Source organism: Rana temporaria, chromosome 1 (assembly GCF_905171775.1).
Source record: "Rana temporaria chromosome 1, aRanTem1.1, whole genome shotgun sequence".
NCBI classification, from domain to species: domain Eukaryota; kingdom Metazoa; phylum Chordata; class Amphibia; order Anura; family Ranidae; genus Rana; species Rana temporaria.
The window spans coordinates 500,722,069-500,742,133 of NC_053489.1; the positions used below are offsets into that span (position 1 = coordinate 500,722,069).

The following is a 20,065-nucleotide window of genomic DNA, read 5'->3' on the forward strand; positions in this document are numbered from 1 at the left end:
GTTGTACTACATTGTTATAGCATAACATGGTATTTTGTATTCTTTTCACCCTTTGTTCTTTGCCTCTAAAACCTTTAAAACAAGTTCCTATAAAATGCATTAAATCCAGTAAAACTGATCAATACTTCTGTTTCTTCGAATGCCCCTAAGAATATAATTACACTTTAAATTTTCATATCTTCATATCACTATCAGCTTAAAGGGTCGATCCCAAAGAAAACAAGGGGTAAATCCACCTATTTAATTCTGTACATTTATTTATGTTATTATGAGAGGTGCTTAAGGCTTTTTAAAAGTCAACTAGCAATGCATTTGAAAGCATTGAAGGGTCATGTTTAGAGCTGTGCAGTTATGTTTTCATGCTACATTTGCTCAGCTTTTGCAGCCAAAAGGCTTTAATATTTGAACCCTTGTGATTGGCCTGCCCTGTCCACCACTTCCAGCAGCTATCAATTCTGAAAATACTCAAGGGTATATGTGTTATTAATCACTTCTTCTGTTGGAAGGAGCTGAATATTTTAACAGTTGCTTGGCTATAACAAAGCACATTGGGTATAAATATAAGATCCACTTTCATTGAGTAGGAACCTGTGAAGCTATTAGAAAATGAAAGCTCTGCTTATTTTAAGCCTTATCGTCGAGTGCTTCGCTCTTGACTCATTTAACATCAGGTATTTAGCAAAGTGTATTATATCGTTTGTTTAGGAAAATCTACTTTGTAAAAGAGTACTACATTCACTTGAGTGTTGGTAGACTTTAGGCTTTGTTATTTGTATAAGGCTGGTGCCTGAGGGATGTTTAAAATGAAGTATGTTCTGATCTCAACAACTCCAAACATTTCTGCTAATGCCTGAGCTAGCAATCTGGAAACGATAGGATTTACCAAAAGCCTAATGGGAATAAAAGCATTAATAGGGGCAGTGTCAGGCCTCGTACACACGACCGAGAATCTCGTCGTAAAAGAAACGACGAGTTTCTTGTCAGGCTTGTCGAGAATCTTGTCAAGCTTTCCTTGCATACACACTGTCAAGACAAAATCTTGTCGTTCTCAAACGCGGTGACGTACAACACGTACGACGGCACTATAAAGGGGAAGTTCAATTCCACTGGCGCCACCCTTGGGGCTGCTTTTGCTAATCTCATGTTACTGCGTTTTAAGTAAAAGTTTGGTGAGAGATGATTCGCGCTTTTCAGTCTGTTACAGCGTGACGAATGTGCTATCTCCATTACAAACCCTACTTTTACCGAAGGTGCGCTCCCGTCTTATACTTTATTCTGAGCATGTGTGGGTTTCTAAGCATACACACGAATGTGTTTCTCATCGTAAACCAGCCCGACGAGAAACACAACGAGGAAATTGAGACTCCCGGCGAGAAAAAAGAGAACTTGTTCTCTTTTTTTCTCGTCGAGATCCACAACAGTTTTCTCGACGAAAAACATACACACGACTGTTTTTCTCGCCAAAAATGCCTCGTGTGTACTAGGCCTTAGCATCAGTGACCAATAAATAAGCTCTGTACATTTCCTGAGCTTGGTCCTCAATAATATAATCTTCTGATACTAATGCCAATTCAGAAACTTTATTATATACCAGCAGTTATCAAAGTTTTCTTATGTGAATGGTGGTGCTACTGTGTATATATACACTCACCTGCCACTTTATTAGGTAGACCTTTTAAATTGCTTGGTAACACAAATTGCTTATCAGCCAATCACATGCATTGCTCAATGCATTTAGGCATCTAAATGTGGTGAAGACGACTTGAGCATCAGAATGGGGAAGAAAGGGGATTTAAGTGACTTTGAACATGGCATGGTTGTTGGCACCACACAGGCTGGTCTGAGTATTTAAAAAAATGCTGATCAACTGGGATTTTCACACACAACTATCTCTAAGGTTTACAGAGAACGGTCCAAAAAAAGAGAAAAGGTCCAGTGAGCGGCAGTTGTGTGGATAAAATGCCTTGCTGATGTCAGGGGTCAGAGGAGAATGGGCAGACTGGTTTGAGATGATAGAAAGGCAAGAGTAACTCAAATAACCACTCATTAGAACCGAGGTATGCAGAATACCACGTCTGGACACACAATACATCGAACCTTGAAGCATATGGGCTATAGCAGTAGAAGACAACACTGGTTGCCACTCCTGTCAGCTAAGAACGGGAAACCAAGGCTACAATAATCTGGACAATAGAAGATTGGAAAAACATTGCCTGGTCTGATGAGTCTCAATGTCAGCTGCGACATTCAGATGGCAGGATCAGAATTTGGCATAAACAACACAAAAACATGGATCCATCCTGCCTTGTATCAACGGTTCAGGCTGCTGTTGGTGGTGTAATGGTGTGGTGGATATTTTCTTAGCACACTTTGGGCCCCTTAGTACCAATTGAGCATTAATTAAACACCACATCCTACCTGTAGTATTGTATTCTTGCTGACCATGTCCATCCCTTTATGACTACAGTGTACCCATCTTCTGAATGCTACTTCTAGCAGGATAATGCACCATGTCACAAAGCCCAAATCACCTCAAACTGGTTTCTTGAACATAACGATGAGGTCACTGTACTCCAATGGTCTCCACAGTCACCAGATCTCAATCCAATAGAGCATCTTTGAGATGTGGTGGAATGGGAGATTTGCATCATGGATGTGCAGCCGACAAATCTGCAGCAACTGCGTGATGCTATCATGTCAATGTGGACCAAAATCTCTGAGGAATGTCTCCAAAATAAATCTATGCCACAAAGAATTAAAGGGGTTGTAAAGACAAAAATATTTTCCTCTTAAATTAAAGTCTGACAGTAGCTGATAAAGTAAAAAGTAATGTTTTGCATTAGAACTAGTTTGATACCTGTTGAAATCGAGCTGTTTTATTCACCTCCGTCACTCCTGAATCATTATTCTCACTGACTTCCTGGTTTGCGGTGCCCATTCATTCTTGCTACATCACGGCCTAATGGGAACTACAGTTCCCATTAGGCTTAGCCTCCATGCCTGTGAGGGATAATAGAGCATCTTCACGCAGGGCTGTAGTCATAGGGAGGGGGTGAGCACATTCTGCTTTCCACCATGCTAAACGGCTCAGATGCTGGTGGAAAGCAAGAAGAGGAGAGACAGGAAATGGCATTTTCAAACCTGGATTACTGTATTTTGGAGGTCAAAAGGAAAAACGAGGTAAGTGATATTTAAATGCTCTAGCTTACAGAAATCAATTGATCTAATAAAAAAACAAACCTTTAGTGTTCCTTTAAGGCAGTTCTGAAAGCAAAAGGGAGTCCAACCTGGGTACTAGCAAGGTGTACCTAATAAAGTGTCAGGTGAGTGTGCATACATACTGTACAATATATATACTGTATATATGTGTATATATATGTACATATATTGTATCTTCAGTACAGTATATGTATATATCTATCTATATATATATATATATATAGAGAGAGAGAGCCTCTTTCATAGGAAAGCTCCTGCTACTGACTGCTGTGGCCCAAGGGCAGTACAATAAATACTGGCCACAGGCTGAGCACCACAGTTGCAGCTTATATGATGCATGCACATAGCTCTCAACTGTCCCTGATTTTGTCCCTCTGTCCCTCTTTCCTCCTCATTTGTCCCTCATTTTGGCCTGATCTATATAGTTGCACAACAAATGCAATACTTATATATCAAAAAGTGTTTTACAGTGCTAAACCATTCATTCAATTTCTAAATTGCTTCATCTATAAATTCCAAAAGCCAATTTAATGGAATAGTAATGGTTAAAAAAGCACTTGTATGTTTAACCAATCATTGTTGTACAATTCTTCTTTAAGGGGGCATGGCAGGGGTGTGTCTTATGCCTAAATGCTTTTGCTAATAGGTGTCCCTCATTCCCATCTCAGAAAGTTGGGCACTATGCATACATAGTTTGATATATAAAAAATACAAATATATATTAGAATTTTTCTTTGATCGCAAACATTACTAAGCTTACAATTCTACTGGTTTCTTTGAGGGAATGTGGCAAATGATCATTGCTTTAATTTTTTTATATTGGGGATTAGGTATATGGAGACCAGTCGTTTGAATAAAGGTATTTTTTTTTTTTATTAATTTATTTTTGAATTTGGATTTATTGAGTATTTTGTAGGGGGATACCCAAAGCTCTTTGTGTGTTTCTGTACTTATTATTGTATGCGGCCAGGTTGCATTGCAGCTGTAACCACTCAGACTCTATAGGGTTGATTTACTAAAACTGGAGAGTGCAAAATCTGGTGCAGCTATGCATGGTAGCCAATCAGCTTCTAACTTCAGCTTGTTTAACCACTTCCCGCCCTGCCTATAGCAGATTGGAGGCCCGGCGGTGGTTCCGTTATCCTGACTGGGCGTCATATGACATCCAGCAGGATAACAGCCTCCGCGTGCCCGTGGGGGCGTGCATCGCGGCGATTGTTGTTGCGGCGTGTCAGCCTGACACACCGCAACTCCGACGAAGACTCTTTACCACTTGATCAGCCGTGTCCAATCATGGCTGATCACGATGTAAACAGGAAGAGTCGTTGATCGGCTTTTTCTCACTTGCGTTTGACAGACACGAGTAGAGAAGAGCCAATCAGCGGCTCTCCTGACAGGAGTGTCTGTGCTGATTGTTAATCAGCACAGCCCCCCCGCAGATGCCCACCCAGGACAACCAGGTATGCCACCAGACCACCAGGGATGCCTACGAAGATACCCAAAAAGGTATGCCACCCTGGACCACCAGTCAGCTGCCAATCAGTGCCCAGGCAGACGGCAATCAGTGCTTATCAGCAATGCCTGCCAGTGCCAGTGACATCAGTAATGCCTATAAGTTCTATCTAATAGTGCTGTGTATCAGTGCCCAGAAGTGCCGCCTATCAGTGCCACCCATAAGCACCCAGCAGTGCAGCATGCGATAGAGTAAAGTGAAATGAATTAAAAAAGAAGAAAGAAAAACAAATAAAAAGTGAAATTTCACTTTTTATTTGTTTTTCTTTCTTCTTTTTTTAATTAATTTCACTTTACTCTATCGCACTTCAATTCATATCATATTTTTTGTTTTCTTCATTTCATTTTATTTGTTACTTATACAAGTTATACATGCTTTACACATATCATTCCATTTCCTGTCCACTTTAATTCACTTCTCTTAGGCCCCGTACACACGACCAGTTTCCTCGGCAGAATTCAGCTTCCGACCGAGTTTCTGGCTGAATTCTGCCGAGGAAACTGTCCGTGTGTACACTTTCGGCCGAGGAAGCCGACGAGGAGCTCGGCGAGGAAATAGAGAACATGTTCTCTATTTCCTCGTTGTTCTATGGGAGCTCTCGTCCCGCCGAGCTCCTCGGCGGCTTCAGTGCTGAACTGGCCGAGGAACTCGATGTGTTTGGCACGTCGAGTTCCTCGGCCGTGTGTACGAGGCCTAACACTCAAATATATTTCTTCACACTTACACATACTCCTACACTCTCTTTCACATTTTTCTGCACCCCACTTCTCTATTGGGTCAACACATCATTTTATCCAATGTTCACTATTCACTATGAATTTGCATGAGCCATAGTCCACATGAGAAACTTAATTGTTTCCAGAGCCCCCTCCCACTCATTGGGTTGTAAGGTATATATTCACTCATTTTTCTGTTTACACACTAGCTATGAAGAAGCACTAAGGCATAGTGCGAAACGTCAGCTTTTCTTTTGTTGTGCTGTTTTTTGCTGTGGCATGTATTTTGTGATTTTTAATTAAAGGAGGAGTTTTTTTGGAGTGCGGCTGTCCCAGCTTTTTTCCTTCATCCCAACCTATCAGTGTCCACCAGTGCCACCCATGAGTGCCCATCAGTGCTACATATCAGTGCCACCCATGAGTGCCCATCAGTGCCGCCTATCAGTGCACATCAGTGCTGCCTATCAGTGCCCATCATCAGTGCCACCTCATTAGTGCCACCTCATCGGTGCCACCTTATCAGTGCCCATCAGTGAAGGAGAAAACGTACTTATTTACCAAATTTTATAACAGAAACAACAATCAGCTTCCAAGTTTTTTTTTTTTTTATGCACAGCTGCACCAGAATTTACACCTTACAGTTTTAGTAAATCAACCCCTATATCCATTTCTGGGTCTATTATGCCGCGTCCACCTGAAGCATTGGGAAACGAGTTCCCATCTATTTTCTGTTTCAATGTTTTTATTGAAGATTTTCATAAAAACAACACAACAAGGGGAAAAAAGGTACAATAAAACAGGATCTGTCATACAATGAGACATTGTGAGAATAATCATTTGAGTAGAGGCATATAACAGAGTCATAGACATAGGTGAACCATATAAACGAAATTACACACTAAATGTAACAGAGGAGGTGCCGTCCCAGTGACACTCCCTCCGGGAGCAAACTGTGCCAAGGGGGAGCCGGGGAGGGGAGGCAACACACCCCACTTTTTTGTGTCAGCGGTTTTTGTTACAAGTTTGAGTCATCATACAGACGTTCACGTTCAAACAATTGTCATGAAATAGATACATCAGGGATGCAGCATCTGATAAGATCTTTGGGCCAGATCCACAGCCAGCGAGCGCAGCTTAAATGTTCCGATTTAAGTTACACCGCCGCAAAATTTCTACCTAAGTGCCCGATCCACAAAGCACTTACCTAGAAATTTGCAGCGGTGTAACTTAAATCTGTCCGGCGCAAGGCGGGCCCAATCTAATGGGGCGAGTCCCATTTAAATTAGGCGCGCTCCCGCGCCGGACATACTGCGCATGCTCCCGACGCTATTTTCCCGACGTGCTTTGCGCGGATTTACGTTGCGCCGAGTTTTGAGAATCGCGACGGGTGTAAAAGAAAAAAAAAGAGTTGCGGCGGGAAATTTTTTTTTTTTTTTTTAAATTGACAGTGACGCGGGATAGAAGGGTATACTTTTACATGGTGTACTAAGTTTACACTTTGTAAAAGCAGCCCTAATTTTGCGACGGCAAACTAACACTTACGGAGAAATAACAAAGGGAAAAAGCTTTGTGGATCTCCGTAAGTGCTAATTTGCATACCCGACGTGAATTTCGACGAGAAATGCCCCCAGCGGCGGCCGCGGTACTGCATCCTAAGATCCGACAGTGTAAAACTATTACACCTGCCGGATCTTAGGAATATCTATGCGTAACTGATTCTATGAATCAGCCGCATAGATAGAAACAGGGATACGACGGCGTATCAGCAGATACGCCTGCGTATCTCTTTTGTGGATCTGGCCCAGTGTTCCCAACTGAGTAAACATCACTAAAACATAATAACCAAGAATGTAGCAAAAGTTGGGGAGACTTTACTATCTCCTGGCAGCAATCTAACAGAATATTTGCCACATGACATGACAGAGCTGATAGCAAGACAATTCAAGAATAAAGAAGGTGAGAAAAGAAGAAATAAAGAGGAAAAAGAAGGGGGGATGAAAAAAAAGGGGGTGGAAGAAAATCAGAAAAGAGCAGAGCTGGGTGTGTCCCCTCACTCCGGGTCCCGTCCCACGAACCTGCCACGCTCTCAAGGAGCCTGGAGATAAGCGATCCAGGGATTCCACACTTTTTAAAACCTAGTTTGTTTATCTTGTCGAATATTAGTCAGTTTTTCATTGATCACGATCCATGATATCTTGTGTTTCACCATGGCAATATTGATTACAGGCAATTTCCAAGCACGTGCAAAGGATATTTTAGCCGGTAAAAGAATGAAGAATATAAGAGTACGCATAGGTCTGGGGATCACTTCAGGGAGATCACCAAACAATCCTGTTTTGGCCCTTCTAGGTATATTTTGTCCAGTCACTGAGTAGATTAAGTTGAACATTCTAATCCAGAACCGTTGGACCCTTGGGCAAGACCACCAGACATGGTATATATCTCCTTCCTGTCCGCATCCCCTAAAGCATAGGGGGGAAGAACCAGGGTAGATTTTTGCCAGCTTTGTAGGAACAAGGTACCAACGCGATAACACTTTATAGTTCGCCTCCATCAATGAGGTGTTTAGTATACCTTTGTGCACCATGGTTGACCATTTGGTCCAAACCCCCTTCCTCCTCAATTATCTCCTCTAGGTCCTCCTCCCATGCCGTTTGGTAGAAGGGTTTGGTGCCCCGACTGTTAAACATAGAGTATAATTCCGTGATTCCTCCCCTTGATTCTGGCTCTTTCACGCATCTGTTCTCAAAGAGTGTCCTAGTGGTGATATCTATTATATTATATCTATTATATCTATTATATGATATCACCACTAGATATCCCATCTATTTTCAGAGAAATCTCAGTGCAGCTCTCAACATTTCGCAATAGATATAATGCATTACTAATGCTCTAGTCTAAAAAAATAAATAAATTGCAGAGATAAATCGATTGGGGTCATTGAGTTATCAATTTTAGTCCTGGTGACAATAGGTACAAGGACAGGAGAAAGTGGGACTCTCTCTAGGAAGGACCATAATCACTTTAACCACTTAAGGACCCCTTCACGCCGATATACGTCGGCAGAAGGGCACGGCTGGGCACAGGCACATACCTGTACGTCACCTTTAAGAGCCCAGGTCCTGTAAGTCCTGTTCTCCGTGAGCGCGCCTGCGATCGGGTCACAGAGCTGAAGAACGGGGAGAGGTAAGTGTAAACAAACCTTTCCCCGTTCTTCCTAGTGTGGCTGTCACTGATCATCTGTTCCCTGTGTTAGGGAACAATGATCAGTGACGTCACACGCACAGCCACGCCCCCCCCAAAGTAAGAACACTCCCTTAGGGCACACTTAACCCCTACAGCGCCCCCTCCTGTTTAACCCCTTCACTGCCAGTGCAATTTTCACAGTAATCAGTGCATTTTTATAGCACTTTTCGCTCTGAAAATGACAATGGTCCCAAAAATGTGTCAAAAGTGTCCGATGTGTCCGCCATATTGTCGCAGTAACGAAAAAAAACACTGATCGCCGCCATTGCTAGTAAAAAATAATTAATAAAAATGCCGTAAAACTATCCCCTATTTTGTAAACGCTATAACCTTTGCGCAAACCAATCAATAAACGCTTATTGCAATTTTTTACCAAAAATATGTAGAGGAATAGGTATCCGCCTTAACTGAGAATTTTTTTTTATTTTTTTATTTTTTTGGGGGATATTTATTATAGCAAAAAGTAAAAAATATTGTTTTTTTTTCAAAATTGTCACTCTATTTTTGTTTATAGCGCAAAAAATAAATAAAAAAACACAGACGCGATAAAATACCACCAAAAGAAAGCTCTATTTTTGTGAAAAAAAGGACGCAAATTTTGTTGGGAGCCACGTTGCGCAACCGCGCAATTGTCAGTTAAAGCGACGTAGTGCCGAATCGCAAAAAGGGGCCAGGTCCTTTACCCGCATAATGGTCCGGGTCTTAAGTGGTTAAAAGTTTTTCATTACACCCTAATAATGCCTAATAGTTTTTTTTTTTATCATTTTTAATATATTCTGAACATTTTTGTGTGGCAGATTTATGAAGGGCAAGAAGGACAGCCCAGTCAGCAGAACGGTTAAGCAGAACCTTTTACTTTCCTGTAAATTACGCTCATATATTTTATTGTTCAATAAGTAAAATAAACAATACTCTATTTCCCTCTTAAAACACTTGGAATGTGAATATAAATGAGTTTACTTTGCATCTCTATAAGGTGCAGAGAGCTTCATCATACATTTTTCACATTCTCCGCTTTAAACAGGTCAAAACATCTGTCATGCATGAGGTAGGAAAACGGTTCTAGCTAATAAATTTGTGTCAGGATTCTTAGTTAACACCACGTTTCATACATCCCGAGTGCCGTACCTGCATAGGTAATGAGATCAATGCTAAATGCAACGGCGAGATTCAGGATGACAAATGGAAGTTATAAAAGGAGCATTACTTAGAATGCTGAATGTTTAAGTATTAAATTCACACCTGCACATTGGGGCCTGTCAGTTTCCTTTCACTATTTTAAAACCATTTTAGATGTAATAGTTTTAATGATCATGCAGCATATTGCCTCAATTATTAGTCAGAATAAGAAACCAAATAATTATATATATTTTTATTTTCTGACACTACCAATGGATGGACATTGGTTATGTCTGTAAAAAGCACAATGTGGCTCAAGTAAAATTGTGGTCAATGAAAAGTCAAGGAATGGCTTCTTATAATGATCCAAAACAGTCACAACACACGGAGGAATCCTTTCCTGGATGCACGGGAGGAAATGTGAGGACCGCGGGAGAGGTCAGCACATCCAGAATGTCTCCTGAGGAATCAGCCGGGTGGGCTGGTAAGTGAGCAGTCTGGGAAAACTGTGGAGTAGTACCCAGGAGGGCTAGTGAGGTGGGCTGGTAGTGCTTGAAGAGGTTGTGGAGGGATCAGTACCCGCAGGAATAGAAGCTGGACACTGACTTTTGGGACACATTCAAAGAGGCCTCGGGTTCCTTCCTATAACAGGTTGTTGCTCTAAGATCTGACTGAGTACCGTGTCAGGATCATCTCTTTGTCAGGTGTGCCAGTCAGGCCCGGATTTACTCCCTTTGCCGCCCCGAGGCCGGGTCCTTCAATACCGCCCCCCACCATCACATGGGGGGGGGGGACGTGCGGGGGGGGGGGGGGGTAAACGATTTTTCGCAGACAATGACTGGTGTTAGTGCTTCAATCATTCCAGCACCATGGTTGTTATGGTGTCAGGATTATTGAAATGCATCATTTCTAGCATTACATTGCAATATAAAATGAAATAGTTCAACTCACCATAAAGCAGAATGAGTGGGAGCCCTAAGCGTGTCACTTGCCACTGTCGCTTGTCACCAGATGGGAATGTCACTTGCCACATTGCCTGCCACCAGATGGGAATGTCACTTGCCACGCTGCCTGCCACCAGATGGGAATGTCACTTGCCACGCTGCCTGCCACCAGATGGGAATGTCACTTGCCACGCTACCTGCCACCAGATGGGAATGTCACTTGCCACGCTACCTGCCACCAGATGGGAATGTCACTTGCCACGCTACCTGCCACCAGATGGGAATGTCACTTGCCACGCTGCCTGCCACCAGATGGGAATGTCACTTGCCACGCTGCCTGCCAGCAGATGGGGATGTCACTTGCCTTGCTGCCTGCCACCAGATGGGAATGTCACTTGCCACGCTACCTGCCACCAGATGGGAATGTCACTTGCCACGCTACCTGCCACCACATGGGAATGTCACTTGCCACGCTGCCTGCCACCAGATGGGAATGTCACTTGCCACGCTGCCTGCCAGCAGATGGGGATGTCACTTGCCTTGCTGCCTGCCACCAGATGGGAATGTCACTTGCCATGCTGCCTGCCACCAGATGGGAATGTCACTTGCCACGCTGCCTGCCACAAGATGGGAATGTCACTTGTCACGCTGCCTGCCACCAGATGGGGATGTCACTTGCCACGCTGCCTGCCACCAGATGGGGATGTCACTTGCCTTGCTGCCTGCCACTAGATGGGAATGTCACTTGCCACATTGCCTGCTAGCAGAATGGGGATTGTCACAGTTACCTTGCTGCCACCTAAAAAGTACCAGTTTGTCACTAATTGCATGCAAAATCAAGCCCCCCCCCCCCCCCAGCATTGCAGAGTACTTGCAGCCAGGTACTACGCTGTCAGCCTCTCCTCTCCCATGCGGGGAAACTAGCTGCAGGTGAACCGTGAGACTCGAGTGAGAGATGACAGTGAGGGCGGGCGGTGAGAGATGACGCCATTCTCTCGCTTCTGTGTCGCGCAGCCTGTAAGTAAGGGCGGAAGCTGGAACAGCAGTGCGGGCAATGAGAGAAGATGTAATCTCTCTCCGCCACACGGCCCGAAAAATTACTTGTCTCCTCCGCCGTGCAGCGCCGCCCCTGCATACAGTGCCGCCCCGAGGCCTGGCCTTGTTGGCCTTGTTAGGAAATCCGGCCCTGGTGCCAGTGGTGTTGTGCAAGCAAGTGTGCTGATAGACTGTATATAGGAAAATTGTCTGAAGTCAAATAGCCATCCCTTAATACCCCTACTCCCCATTCAAGTTGTATCCCCTCAATAAAAACAAAAAACAATGCTGGACTGTTTCCTGATTCTGTGAGACTGTGGCAATTCAGAGGCATAAAGCAATGATTTTCCTTGCCCCAACCACTTAGGAATAATCCTCTTATTTGTGGGATATGTCACAGAATGAGACATGTGAATACGGTACCTGTTATCTGTGCTACACAGTTTATCGAAAAGCTAAAAAAATAAGTTGGCTATAGATATACAGTACTTTAATATTTCTATATACATATAAAACTCTGGTAACCCATAGCTCCAAACTTACCTGATTTTGAGGGACTGTCCCTGATTTGCAGCAATGTCCCTCATTCCTCCCCATTTGTCCCTCATTTTGGTCTGATCCATTTAGTTGAATATAAAATGCACTTTTTATCTTTCAAAAAGTGTTTCCCAGTGCTAAACCTTTCATCGAATTTCTAAATTGTTGCATTTGTACATTTTAAAAGCTAATATAAAGGAATAGGTAAAAGGAAGGAAAAATGTGCGCTAGGTGAATAAAGGAAAATAAATTAATAGAAACTAGTGAAAGGTTCTGCTGCTAAACACAAAAGCTAGATACACAGCAAAAAACAAATGTGGATAAAAAATGTGTAGCGCTGAAAAAAGTCACATGTTGCCAAAATGATTCAAAAATAATTATAACAAAAATAGTGTCCAATAAAGGTGAATGAAGTTCATAAGGGAAATATTCCCGCGAGAAAGATGTAATCCTGGGTTACTCCAATGTTATTCCAAAATATGTGAAGACCCACCACCAGTGAATGTAAGGGGAGGCTTACCAGCTAGCCTGTGACCGCCCTTCTCAGGGGGGTCAATACAGGCTCTGCAGAGATACAGATGATCGTGAATGGTGTCCTGTGGAGACCTCCAGGAATGATCCTTTATCTATCCCCATGGTCAGTGCAATCACTCAGGTGCTCCAGTGACAGGTGTTCCAGCACAAGAGAAGCGATGGTGATCCAGATTTTGAAAATTTAGTGAAGCCAAATGGTATAGGAAAAAAGAGAGAAGGCTTCCAATAGTGCACACGTTATAAAAATACGTCACTTTTTTTGCACTGCGCATGCGCGAAACGGCAACCCATGTACTGACGCGAACGGAACATCCTTGCAAGGAAATTGTCTGCAACTCTATTTAGAGAGTTTTTTTCGCTGCTATTGTGCATTTTACAATACATTTTTATAACGTCTGCACTATTGGAAGCCTTCTCTCTTTTTACCTATAGCATCATTCCTATCTCAAAATGTTGGGAGGTATGGGTAACCTAATAGCTTTGAGGGTATCATATAATTTATAAAATCAGTGGTTTGTATGAGCCAGGTCAGACCACGGCTTGCCAAGTTCTGCACAGCATCAGCGTACACAGTTGTAAAACAAAAATCCAGTCCAGGGTCATTTCTCAGGAGACTGTACCAGTTTAGAAGCTGAGAATGAAAACAAAATGGCCCGGATTCACAGACACTGGCGCATATTTATGCCGCCGTAGCATATCTCCTTTACGCTACGCCGACGCAGCGCAGAGAGGCAAGCACTGAATTCACAAAGCCAGTGCTTCCAAATCTGCACTGGGTTTCCAAGGCGTAGGTCGGCGTAAGTGGAAGTGGGCGTGAGCCATGCTAATGAGGCGTGACCCCATGCAAATGATGGGCCGAGCGCCAGACAGATACGTATCGCCAACTGCGCATGCACCGTCCTGTGGGCGCAACACAGTGCGCCTGCTCACAATCACGTCGGAACAACTGCCTAAGATACGTCGGATCACTGCCTATGGCGTGAACGTAACCTACGCCTAGTCATATTCAGGTCCTACGTAAACGTCGTAAAATACGTCAGCTTGTGTTCCCTGGTGCAGCCCTTTGCATGGATGCTGCTGAGTTACACCTCCTTTATGGGGCTTAACTTTACGCCGGACGTATGACTTTACGCGCACTGCGTCTGACGGACGGACGTTCGTGAAACGGCGTATCTCCCTTATTTGCATATGTGAATAGAAAATCAATGGGAGCGCCAAATACGTCCAGCGTAAATATGCGCCCACTCTACGCCGGCGTAGGCAAGTTACGTCGGTCGGATGAAGCCTATTTTCAGGCGTATCTTAGTTTCTGAGTCCGGCGCATAGATACGACGGCGCATTTGCACGTACGCGGCGTATCTCGAGATACGTTGGCGCAAGTGCTTTGTGAATCCGGGCCAATGAGTCTTATTATTAAACGGGGTGGGCAGCAATAATCATTATTCAGATAAAGAGCAACCACAACAGATACTCAGCTAGGTAACCATAAAGTACCTTTTTTTAACTGCATATTGTATGCAGAATGCAGATATGGGTTATGAACCATGGCTATTTGGCCCTGTATGAATGCTTACCAGGTGTTTTGTCTTATTTATGTAAGTCTTCTGACATTAATATAGATAAATCAGTACAGGTCTGCATACATACATTTCTATTATGTCATATTATGCAGCAATAGTATGTTTTTTCAGAAAGGCTGCTTCTAGCACAATGGAAAATAAGACCTTAAGCTTTGCCTAGGCTCAGATTATGTCATCTGCCTACTGCAGGCAGTGTTCTCTAGCAGTATTCATACTGTAAAAATGTAGTGCTGTAGCAAGTCACTGACCGAGAAGAAAGAAACACACCAAAAATTGCACAGGCACCAAGATTTACATGATTGTGTCATCTACACTTTAAGCCTTCGCCGCACGCAGATATACGTCTGCAGCATGGCACAGGCAGGCAAAAAGACGTACCTGTACGCCCCTTTTAAGACGCGGTTGTTGCGATCTCCGTGAGCGTGCCCGCGGACTCGATCGCAGCGGGCATACCCGCGATCGTCTCACGGAGACATAGAACAGGGAGATGTTAGTGTAAACATAACATCTCCCCGTTCTGCCTAGCTGACACTGTCTCTGATCGTGTTCCTTGTCATTGGGAACACGATCAGTGACGTGTCACAGCAAGCCACACCCCCCTACAGTAAGATTCACGCCTTAGGGAACACTTAACCCCCAAAGTGCCACCTCACTGCCAGTGTCATTTTCACAGTAATCAGTGCATTTTTATAGCACTGATCGCTGTAAAAATTACAATGGTCCCAAAAATGTGTCAAAAGCGTCCGATGTGTCCGCCATAATGTCGCAGTCACGATAAAAATCGCAGATCGCTGCCAATACTAGTAAAAAACAAAAAAAATATTAATAAAAATGCTATAAAACTATCCCCTATGTTGTAGACGATATAACTTTTGCGCAAACCGATCAATAAACGCTTATTGCAATTTTTTAACGTAAGAATACGTATCGGCCTAAACTGAGGAAAAAATATTTTTTTTATATATTTTTGGGGGATATTTATTAGAGCAAAAAGTAAAAAATATAGATTTTTTTTCAAAATTGTCGCTCTATTTTTGTTTATAGCGCAAAAAATAAAAAACGCAGAGGTGATTAAATACCACCAAAAGAAAGCTCTATTTGTGGGGAAAAAAGGACGCCAATTTTGTTTGGTTGCCACGTCGCATGACCGCGCAATTGTCAGTTAAAGCGACGCAGTGCCGAATTGCAAAAAGTGGCCTGGTCCTTTAGCTACAAAATGGTCCGGGGCTTAAGTGGTTAAAGCAGACCTTTACTCAAAAGGCAAAGTTACTCTCCCCCCGCCCCACCTCCCTCTTTAGACACATTTGGCACATATTGTTTTTGGGGAGGTAGCAGGTACCTGGTTTTGACAGCTACCAGCTACCACTTCCGCTTGGATCACATAGGCAATCAGAGTGTATGTTCTCCTCCACCCCTGCCTGCAGCCCTCTGGGACACATCACAGAGAGAGAGAGAGAGAGAGAGAGAGAGAGAGAGAGAGAGAGAGAGAGAGACTTGTAAAGCGCAACACATGCGAACTGAATCGCCTCTGGGCGCTGTATGCATTTCATGGGTAAGGAACCCCTTGACCTCAGAAGAGATGGGTTTTAATCTTTCTCCTGAAGGCCAAGTGGTCCGACTCCAGTCGGATGGTGGTTGGTAGTGCATTCCACAGGCGAGGTCCCTGGACTGCAAATCTTCGATCTCCTTTGGACTTGTATCTGGCTTTGGGTATCTGGAGGAGGTTTTGATTGGTGGATCGCAGAATGCGATTGGGGTTATGGGCTTTTATTTTTTCGCATAGGTATTGGGGGGCGTTGCCTTGAATACACTTATGTATTAGACAGAGTGCCTTGAAAGTGATTCTGTCTTTTACTGGCAACCAATGAAGGGATCTCAGTGAAGGTGAGATTGATTCCCATGGTTTTTTCCCAGTCACTAGTCGAGCGGCCGTAATTTGAACGACATGCAGACAAGTGATTTGGTATTTGGGGAGTCCTAGATAGAGGGCATTTGCGTAGTCGAGTCTGGAATTGATGATTGTTCCCACCACGACTGCAATGTCCTCTTTCGGGATAAAGGGCGTGAGTCTGCGTAGTAGGCGCAGCAGATGGTGGGATCCGCAGACTACTGACCCTATTTGTGCATCCATTGTCATGTAGGTATCGAAAATGACTCAGAGACTTTTGACTTTGGTGCTAGGGGTGATAGTTTTACCCAGAATGGGTGGGGGAGTCCATGTTGACGCGGGGTGATTTTTCCGGTTAGCGTGAAACAGGAGAAGTTCTGTTTTCGAACCATTGAGTTTAAGATAACTGTTTGTCATCCAGTTATCTATTAGAGTGAGGCATTTCTCTAGTCCAAGAGAATGATCCTTTTTGTTGCAGATGCGGAAATACAGTTGTGTATCTTCTGGTTACTGATGATTTCAAAGAGAGGGCGAAGATAGATATTAAACAATACGGGCGATAAGGGAGATCCCTGAGGGACTCCGCATGACACCGTACGTTTTTCAGAAGTGAAAGACCCCAGTTTCACTATTTGTGATCGGTTTTCCAAGAAGGAGGAGAACCAGGGTAAAACACATTCAGCGACTCCGGCTACTTCAGCTAGCCTAGCCAGTAGTAGTCCGTGGTCTACAGTGTCAAAAGCCGGGCTTAGGTCCAGCAGTATCAGGAGACAAGATTCTCCTTCGTCTGCGGCCTCTAGAGCGTCATCCCATATTTTAAGCAGCGCCGTTTCTGTTCTGTGACCCGGACGGAAGCCTGATTGAAACTGATCGAGTAATTTATGGGTGTCTAAATGCAGTTGCAGCTGTTGTACAACTACTTTCTCCATTACCTTGGAGAAGACATTTAGAGCTGTTATGGGCCTCCGGTTGTTTGGGTCTTTGGGGTCGAGGGTAGTTTTTTTTTAGAATTGGTTTTATTGTTCCTTGTTTTAGCAAGGTGGGCACCATGCCCTCCTTGAATGATTGGTTAATGAGCTACGTGATAGCTGGTGCCAGTATATCGGCACTTTCTTTCAGCAGTTTAGTGGGGATGATATCATTGGGTGCTGTGCTATTACGCAGAGTCCTGATGATGTTTTTAGTGGCATCGATGGAAATGGGTTTTAGAGTGAACTTTGGTGGTTGCGACGGATTTATGTGGGTATTAGGTTTGTTATTTGGGGGGGAGTTGGTGACGGTTCCATTTTGCTGAATACTTTCACGGATTTTTTCAATTTTATTAATGAAATAATCCGATAATTCGTTGCAAAATTCTTGTGAATCAGAATTGGGGGCCTCTAAACAAGCTGGATTCATGGTCTGAGTGACCAACTTGAAGAGTTCTCGGGGGCGGTTAAGGGCATTTGCGATGATGTTGGAGAAATGATTTTTTTTGGCCGTGAAGATTTCTTTGTGATATTTCTTTGTTATTATCTTGTAAATGGTGTGGTTTTTATCTGAAGAGCACCTTTTCCATGCAGCTTCTGCTCTTCTACGCTCTTGCTTTAGCAAAGTCAGCTGGTCATTAAACCAGCTGGAGTTGTTTTTCCAGATGCAAGTTTTGCGTTTTGGTGCTACTAAGTCAGCTGACTGTAGTAGCGCCTTGTTGATGGCGTCAAGTGTTTCTGTGGCTGTTTGTTTTTGTTGGGTTGTTTTTATTTTGTTCCTTAGTGTTGTTTTGAAGAGTTCCGAGTGGAGCTTCTTCTGAGATCTAGTCCAGTGAGTTGTCACCGGTTTTGTCTTTTTTTTTGGGCTGGCATTGTTGGTGATTGTGAATTTGATGGCATGGTGATCGGTCCATGGTTGCGGCTCATTTCCCAGGACGTCAATTTCCAAATCTTGTTTGAAAATGAGATTGAGCGTATGGCCTGAGGCATGAGTGGGGCCTTGTAAAAGTTGCTGCAGACCTAATCCTTCCAGATGGTCGATGCAGGCGTCGGCTACGGGGTCCAGCGAGGAGTTGGCCCAGAGGTTGAAATCCCCAAGCACCAAAAGGTGTTTGATGTTTAGGGTATATGTGGAGATGAATTCAGTCAATGACGTGAGAAGGTGCGTTTTTGGGCCTGGTGGTCTATAGCAAAGTAGCATATGGACCGTATCTTGGGGATTTGTTTGCAGCTGCAGAGTGAGGGTTTCCATGAATGGAAGCAAGTTTTGAAGGACTGGTTTGGTGATCGAGAGGTGAGTCTTGTGGATCACCGCCAGGCCCCCCCCTCTTTGCCCCACTCTGTTTTGCATTTGAATGCGATAATTTGCTGGCACCAATTCTGCTAGAATGGTGTTGCAGTCGGCTGTCAGCCAGCTTTCTGTGATGAAGAGGCAGTCTCGATCGTGTTGAAGGATGAAATCATAGATTTCTTGTCGGTGTTTTACTGCCGATCTTGTGTTGACCAAAGCGCATATTATGCGCTTGGGCTGGGGTACCTGCGCGTAGTTTTTGACTGTTGATCGTCGATTGATTCTCAACAGTCGCTCATTCCTTAGAGCTTTTTTGGTGACAACTGGGAGTATAGAGGCAAATGGTTTTAGTTCCCGGATGGTTTCTGCAGAGTATTTTAGGTAACCCATGGTCGCAGAAAAAAACGCAGGGAAGTAATGTTGATTGGGGGGTCTTATATGGTGATGGGTGGAAGACTGTCCAAGTGAGCCGTCACTCGTTGAGTCTTCTCTCCCCGATTGGTCCAGAGGAAGGCGAAAAACCCCAGGCGTGCTGTGCCAATCTGCAGCGATCGGGGGAAAAAATTCCTTCCTGACCCCTTAACGGCGATCGGTGCAACCCTGGATCAATTGGCTAGGGGGGTGGGAGTCCTGTTTTTTTGTGCTGTGTCTGCAGCAGCCGAGAGCTGGGAGGACCCTGCCTGGCTGCACTATCCCTGGGGAGAGCCAACTCGTTTGAGAGCGTCCTGCTCTCACTATCCCTGAGGTGAGCAGACTAAGATGAGAGCGTCTGCTGCACCGCTGAATCTATATATCAAGGTCCCAGAAGATTGTGGGACCATTCGAATAGCGCAGCGTGAAGCCGCAAGCAGTTATATTTCTACGCATGAAGGTAAAAAAAAGTTTTTGTGCATCAGCCCCCCCCCCCCCCCAGCCCCAAGCTGCTTGCTGTGGGGGCAAGCAGAAAGAGGGAGGGGCCAGGAGTGCTGGCGAGGGACCTGAAGAGATGAGGATCCAGGCTGGATGTATATTATTTAGAAAACAAAAAGCAAGATTTTATTATCACTTTAAGGTTAGCTGTATGTAGTAAAGGATATGCAATAGAACATATTTTTTTTTATTAAAATGAGTATACTAAGGTTTGTACTGTCTGCTACATACTTGCTTGTGGCACAGTCATTAACCACTTCCTTACTGGGCACTTAAACCCCCCTCCTGTCCAGACCAATTTTCAGCTTTTAGCGCTGATGCACAATTGCGTCAACAATTGCGTCAACTGTACCAAAATGACATTTTTATAATTTTTTTCACACAAATAGAGCTTTCTTGTGGTGGTATTTAATCACTGCTGGGGTTTTTATTTTTTGCTAAACAAACAAAAAAAGATGGAAAATGTTGTTATAAAATTTTGCAAACAGGTAATTTTTCTGCTTCATTGATATGCGCTGATGAGGCGGCACTGATAGGCTGCACTGGTGGGCACTGATAGGCTGCAC

At 43.8% G+C, this 20,065-nt stretch overlaps 1 protein-coding gene across 1 annotated transcript in view; it reads left to right on the top strand.

Annotated features, from left to right (window-relative positions):
* The first annotated feature begins 591 nt into the window (after positions 1–591).
* The window catches only part of LOC120918952 (UPF0462 protein C4orf33 homolog), a 175,638-nt gene continuing 156,164 nt past the window's right edge, over positions 592–20,065 (top strand). Inside the window, exon 1 of the mRNA XM_040330870.1 lies at positions 592–671. Within this exon, the coding sequence (XP_040186804.1) occupies positions 607–671 (65 nt within the window). The 5' untranslated portion in view covers positions 592–606. The remainder of the gene's footprint in view (positions 672–20,065) is intronic.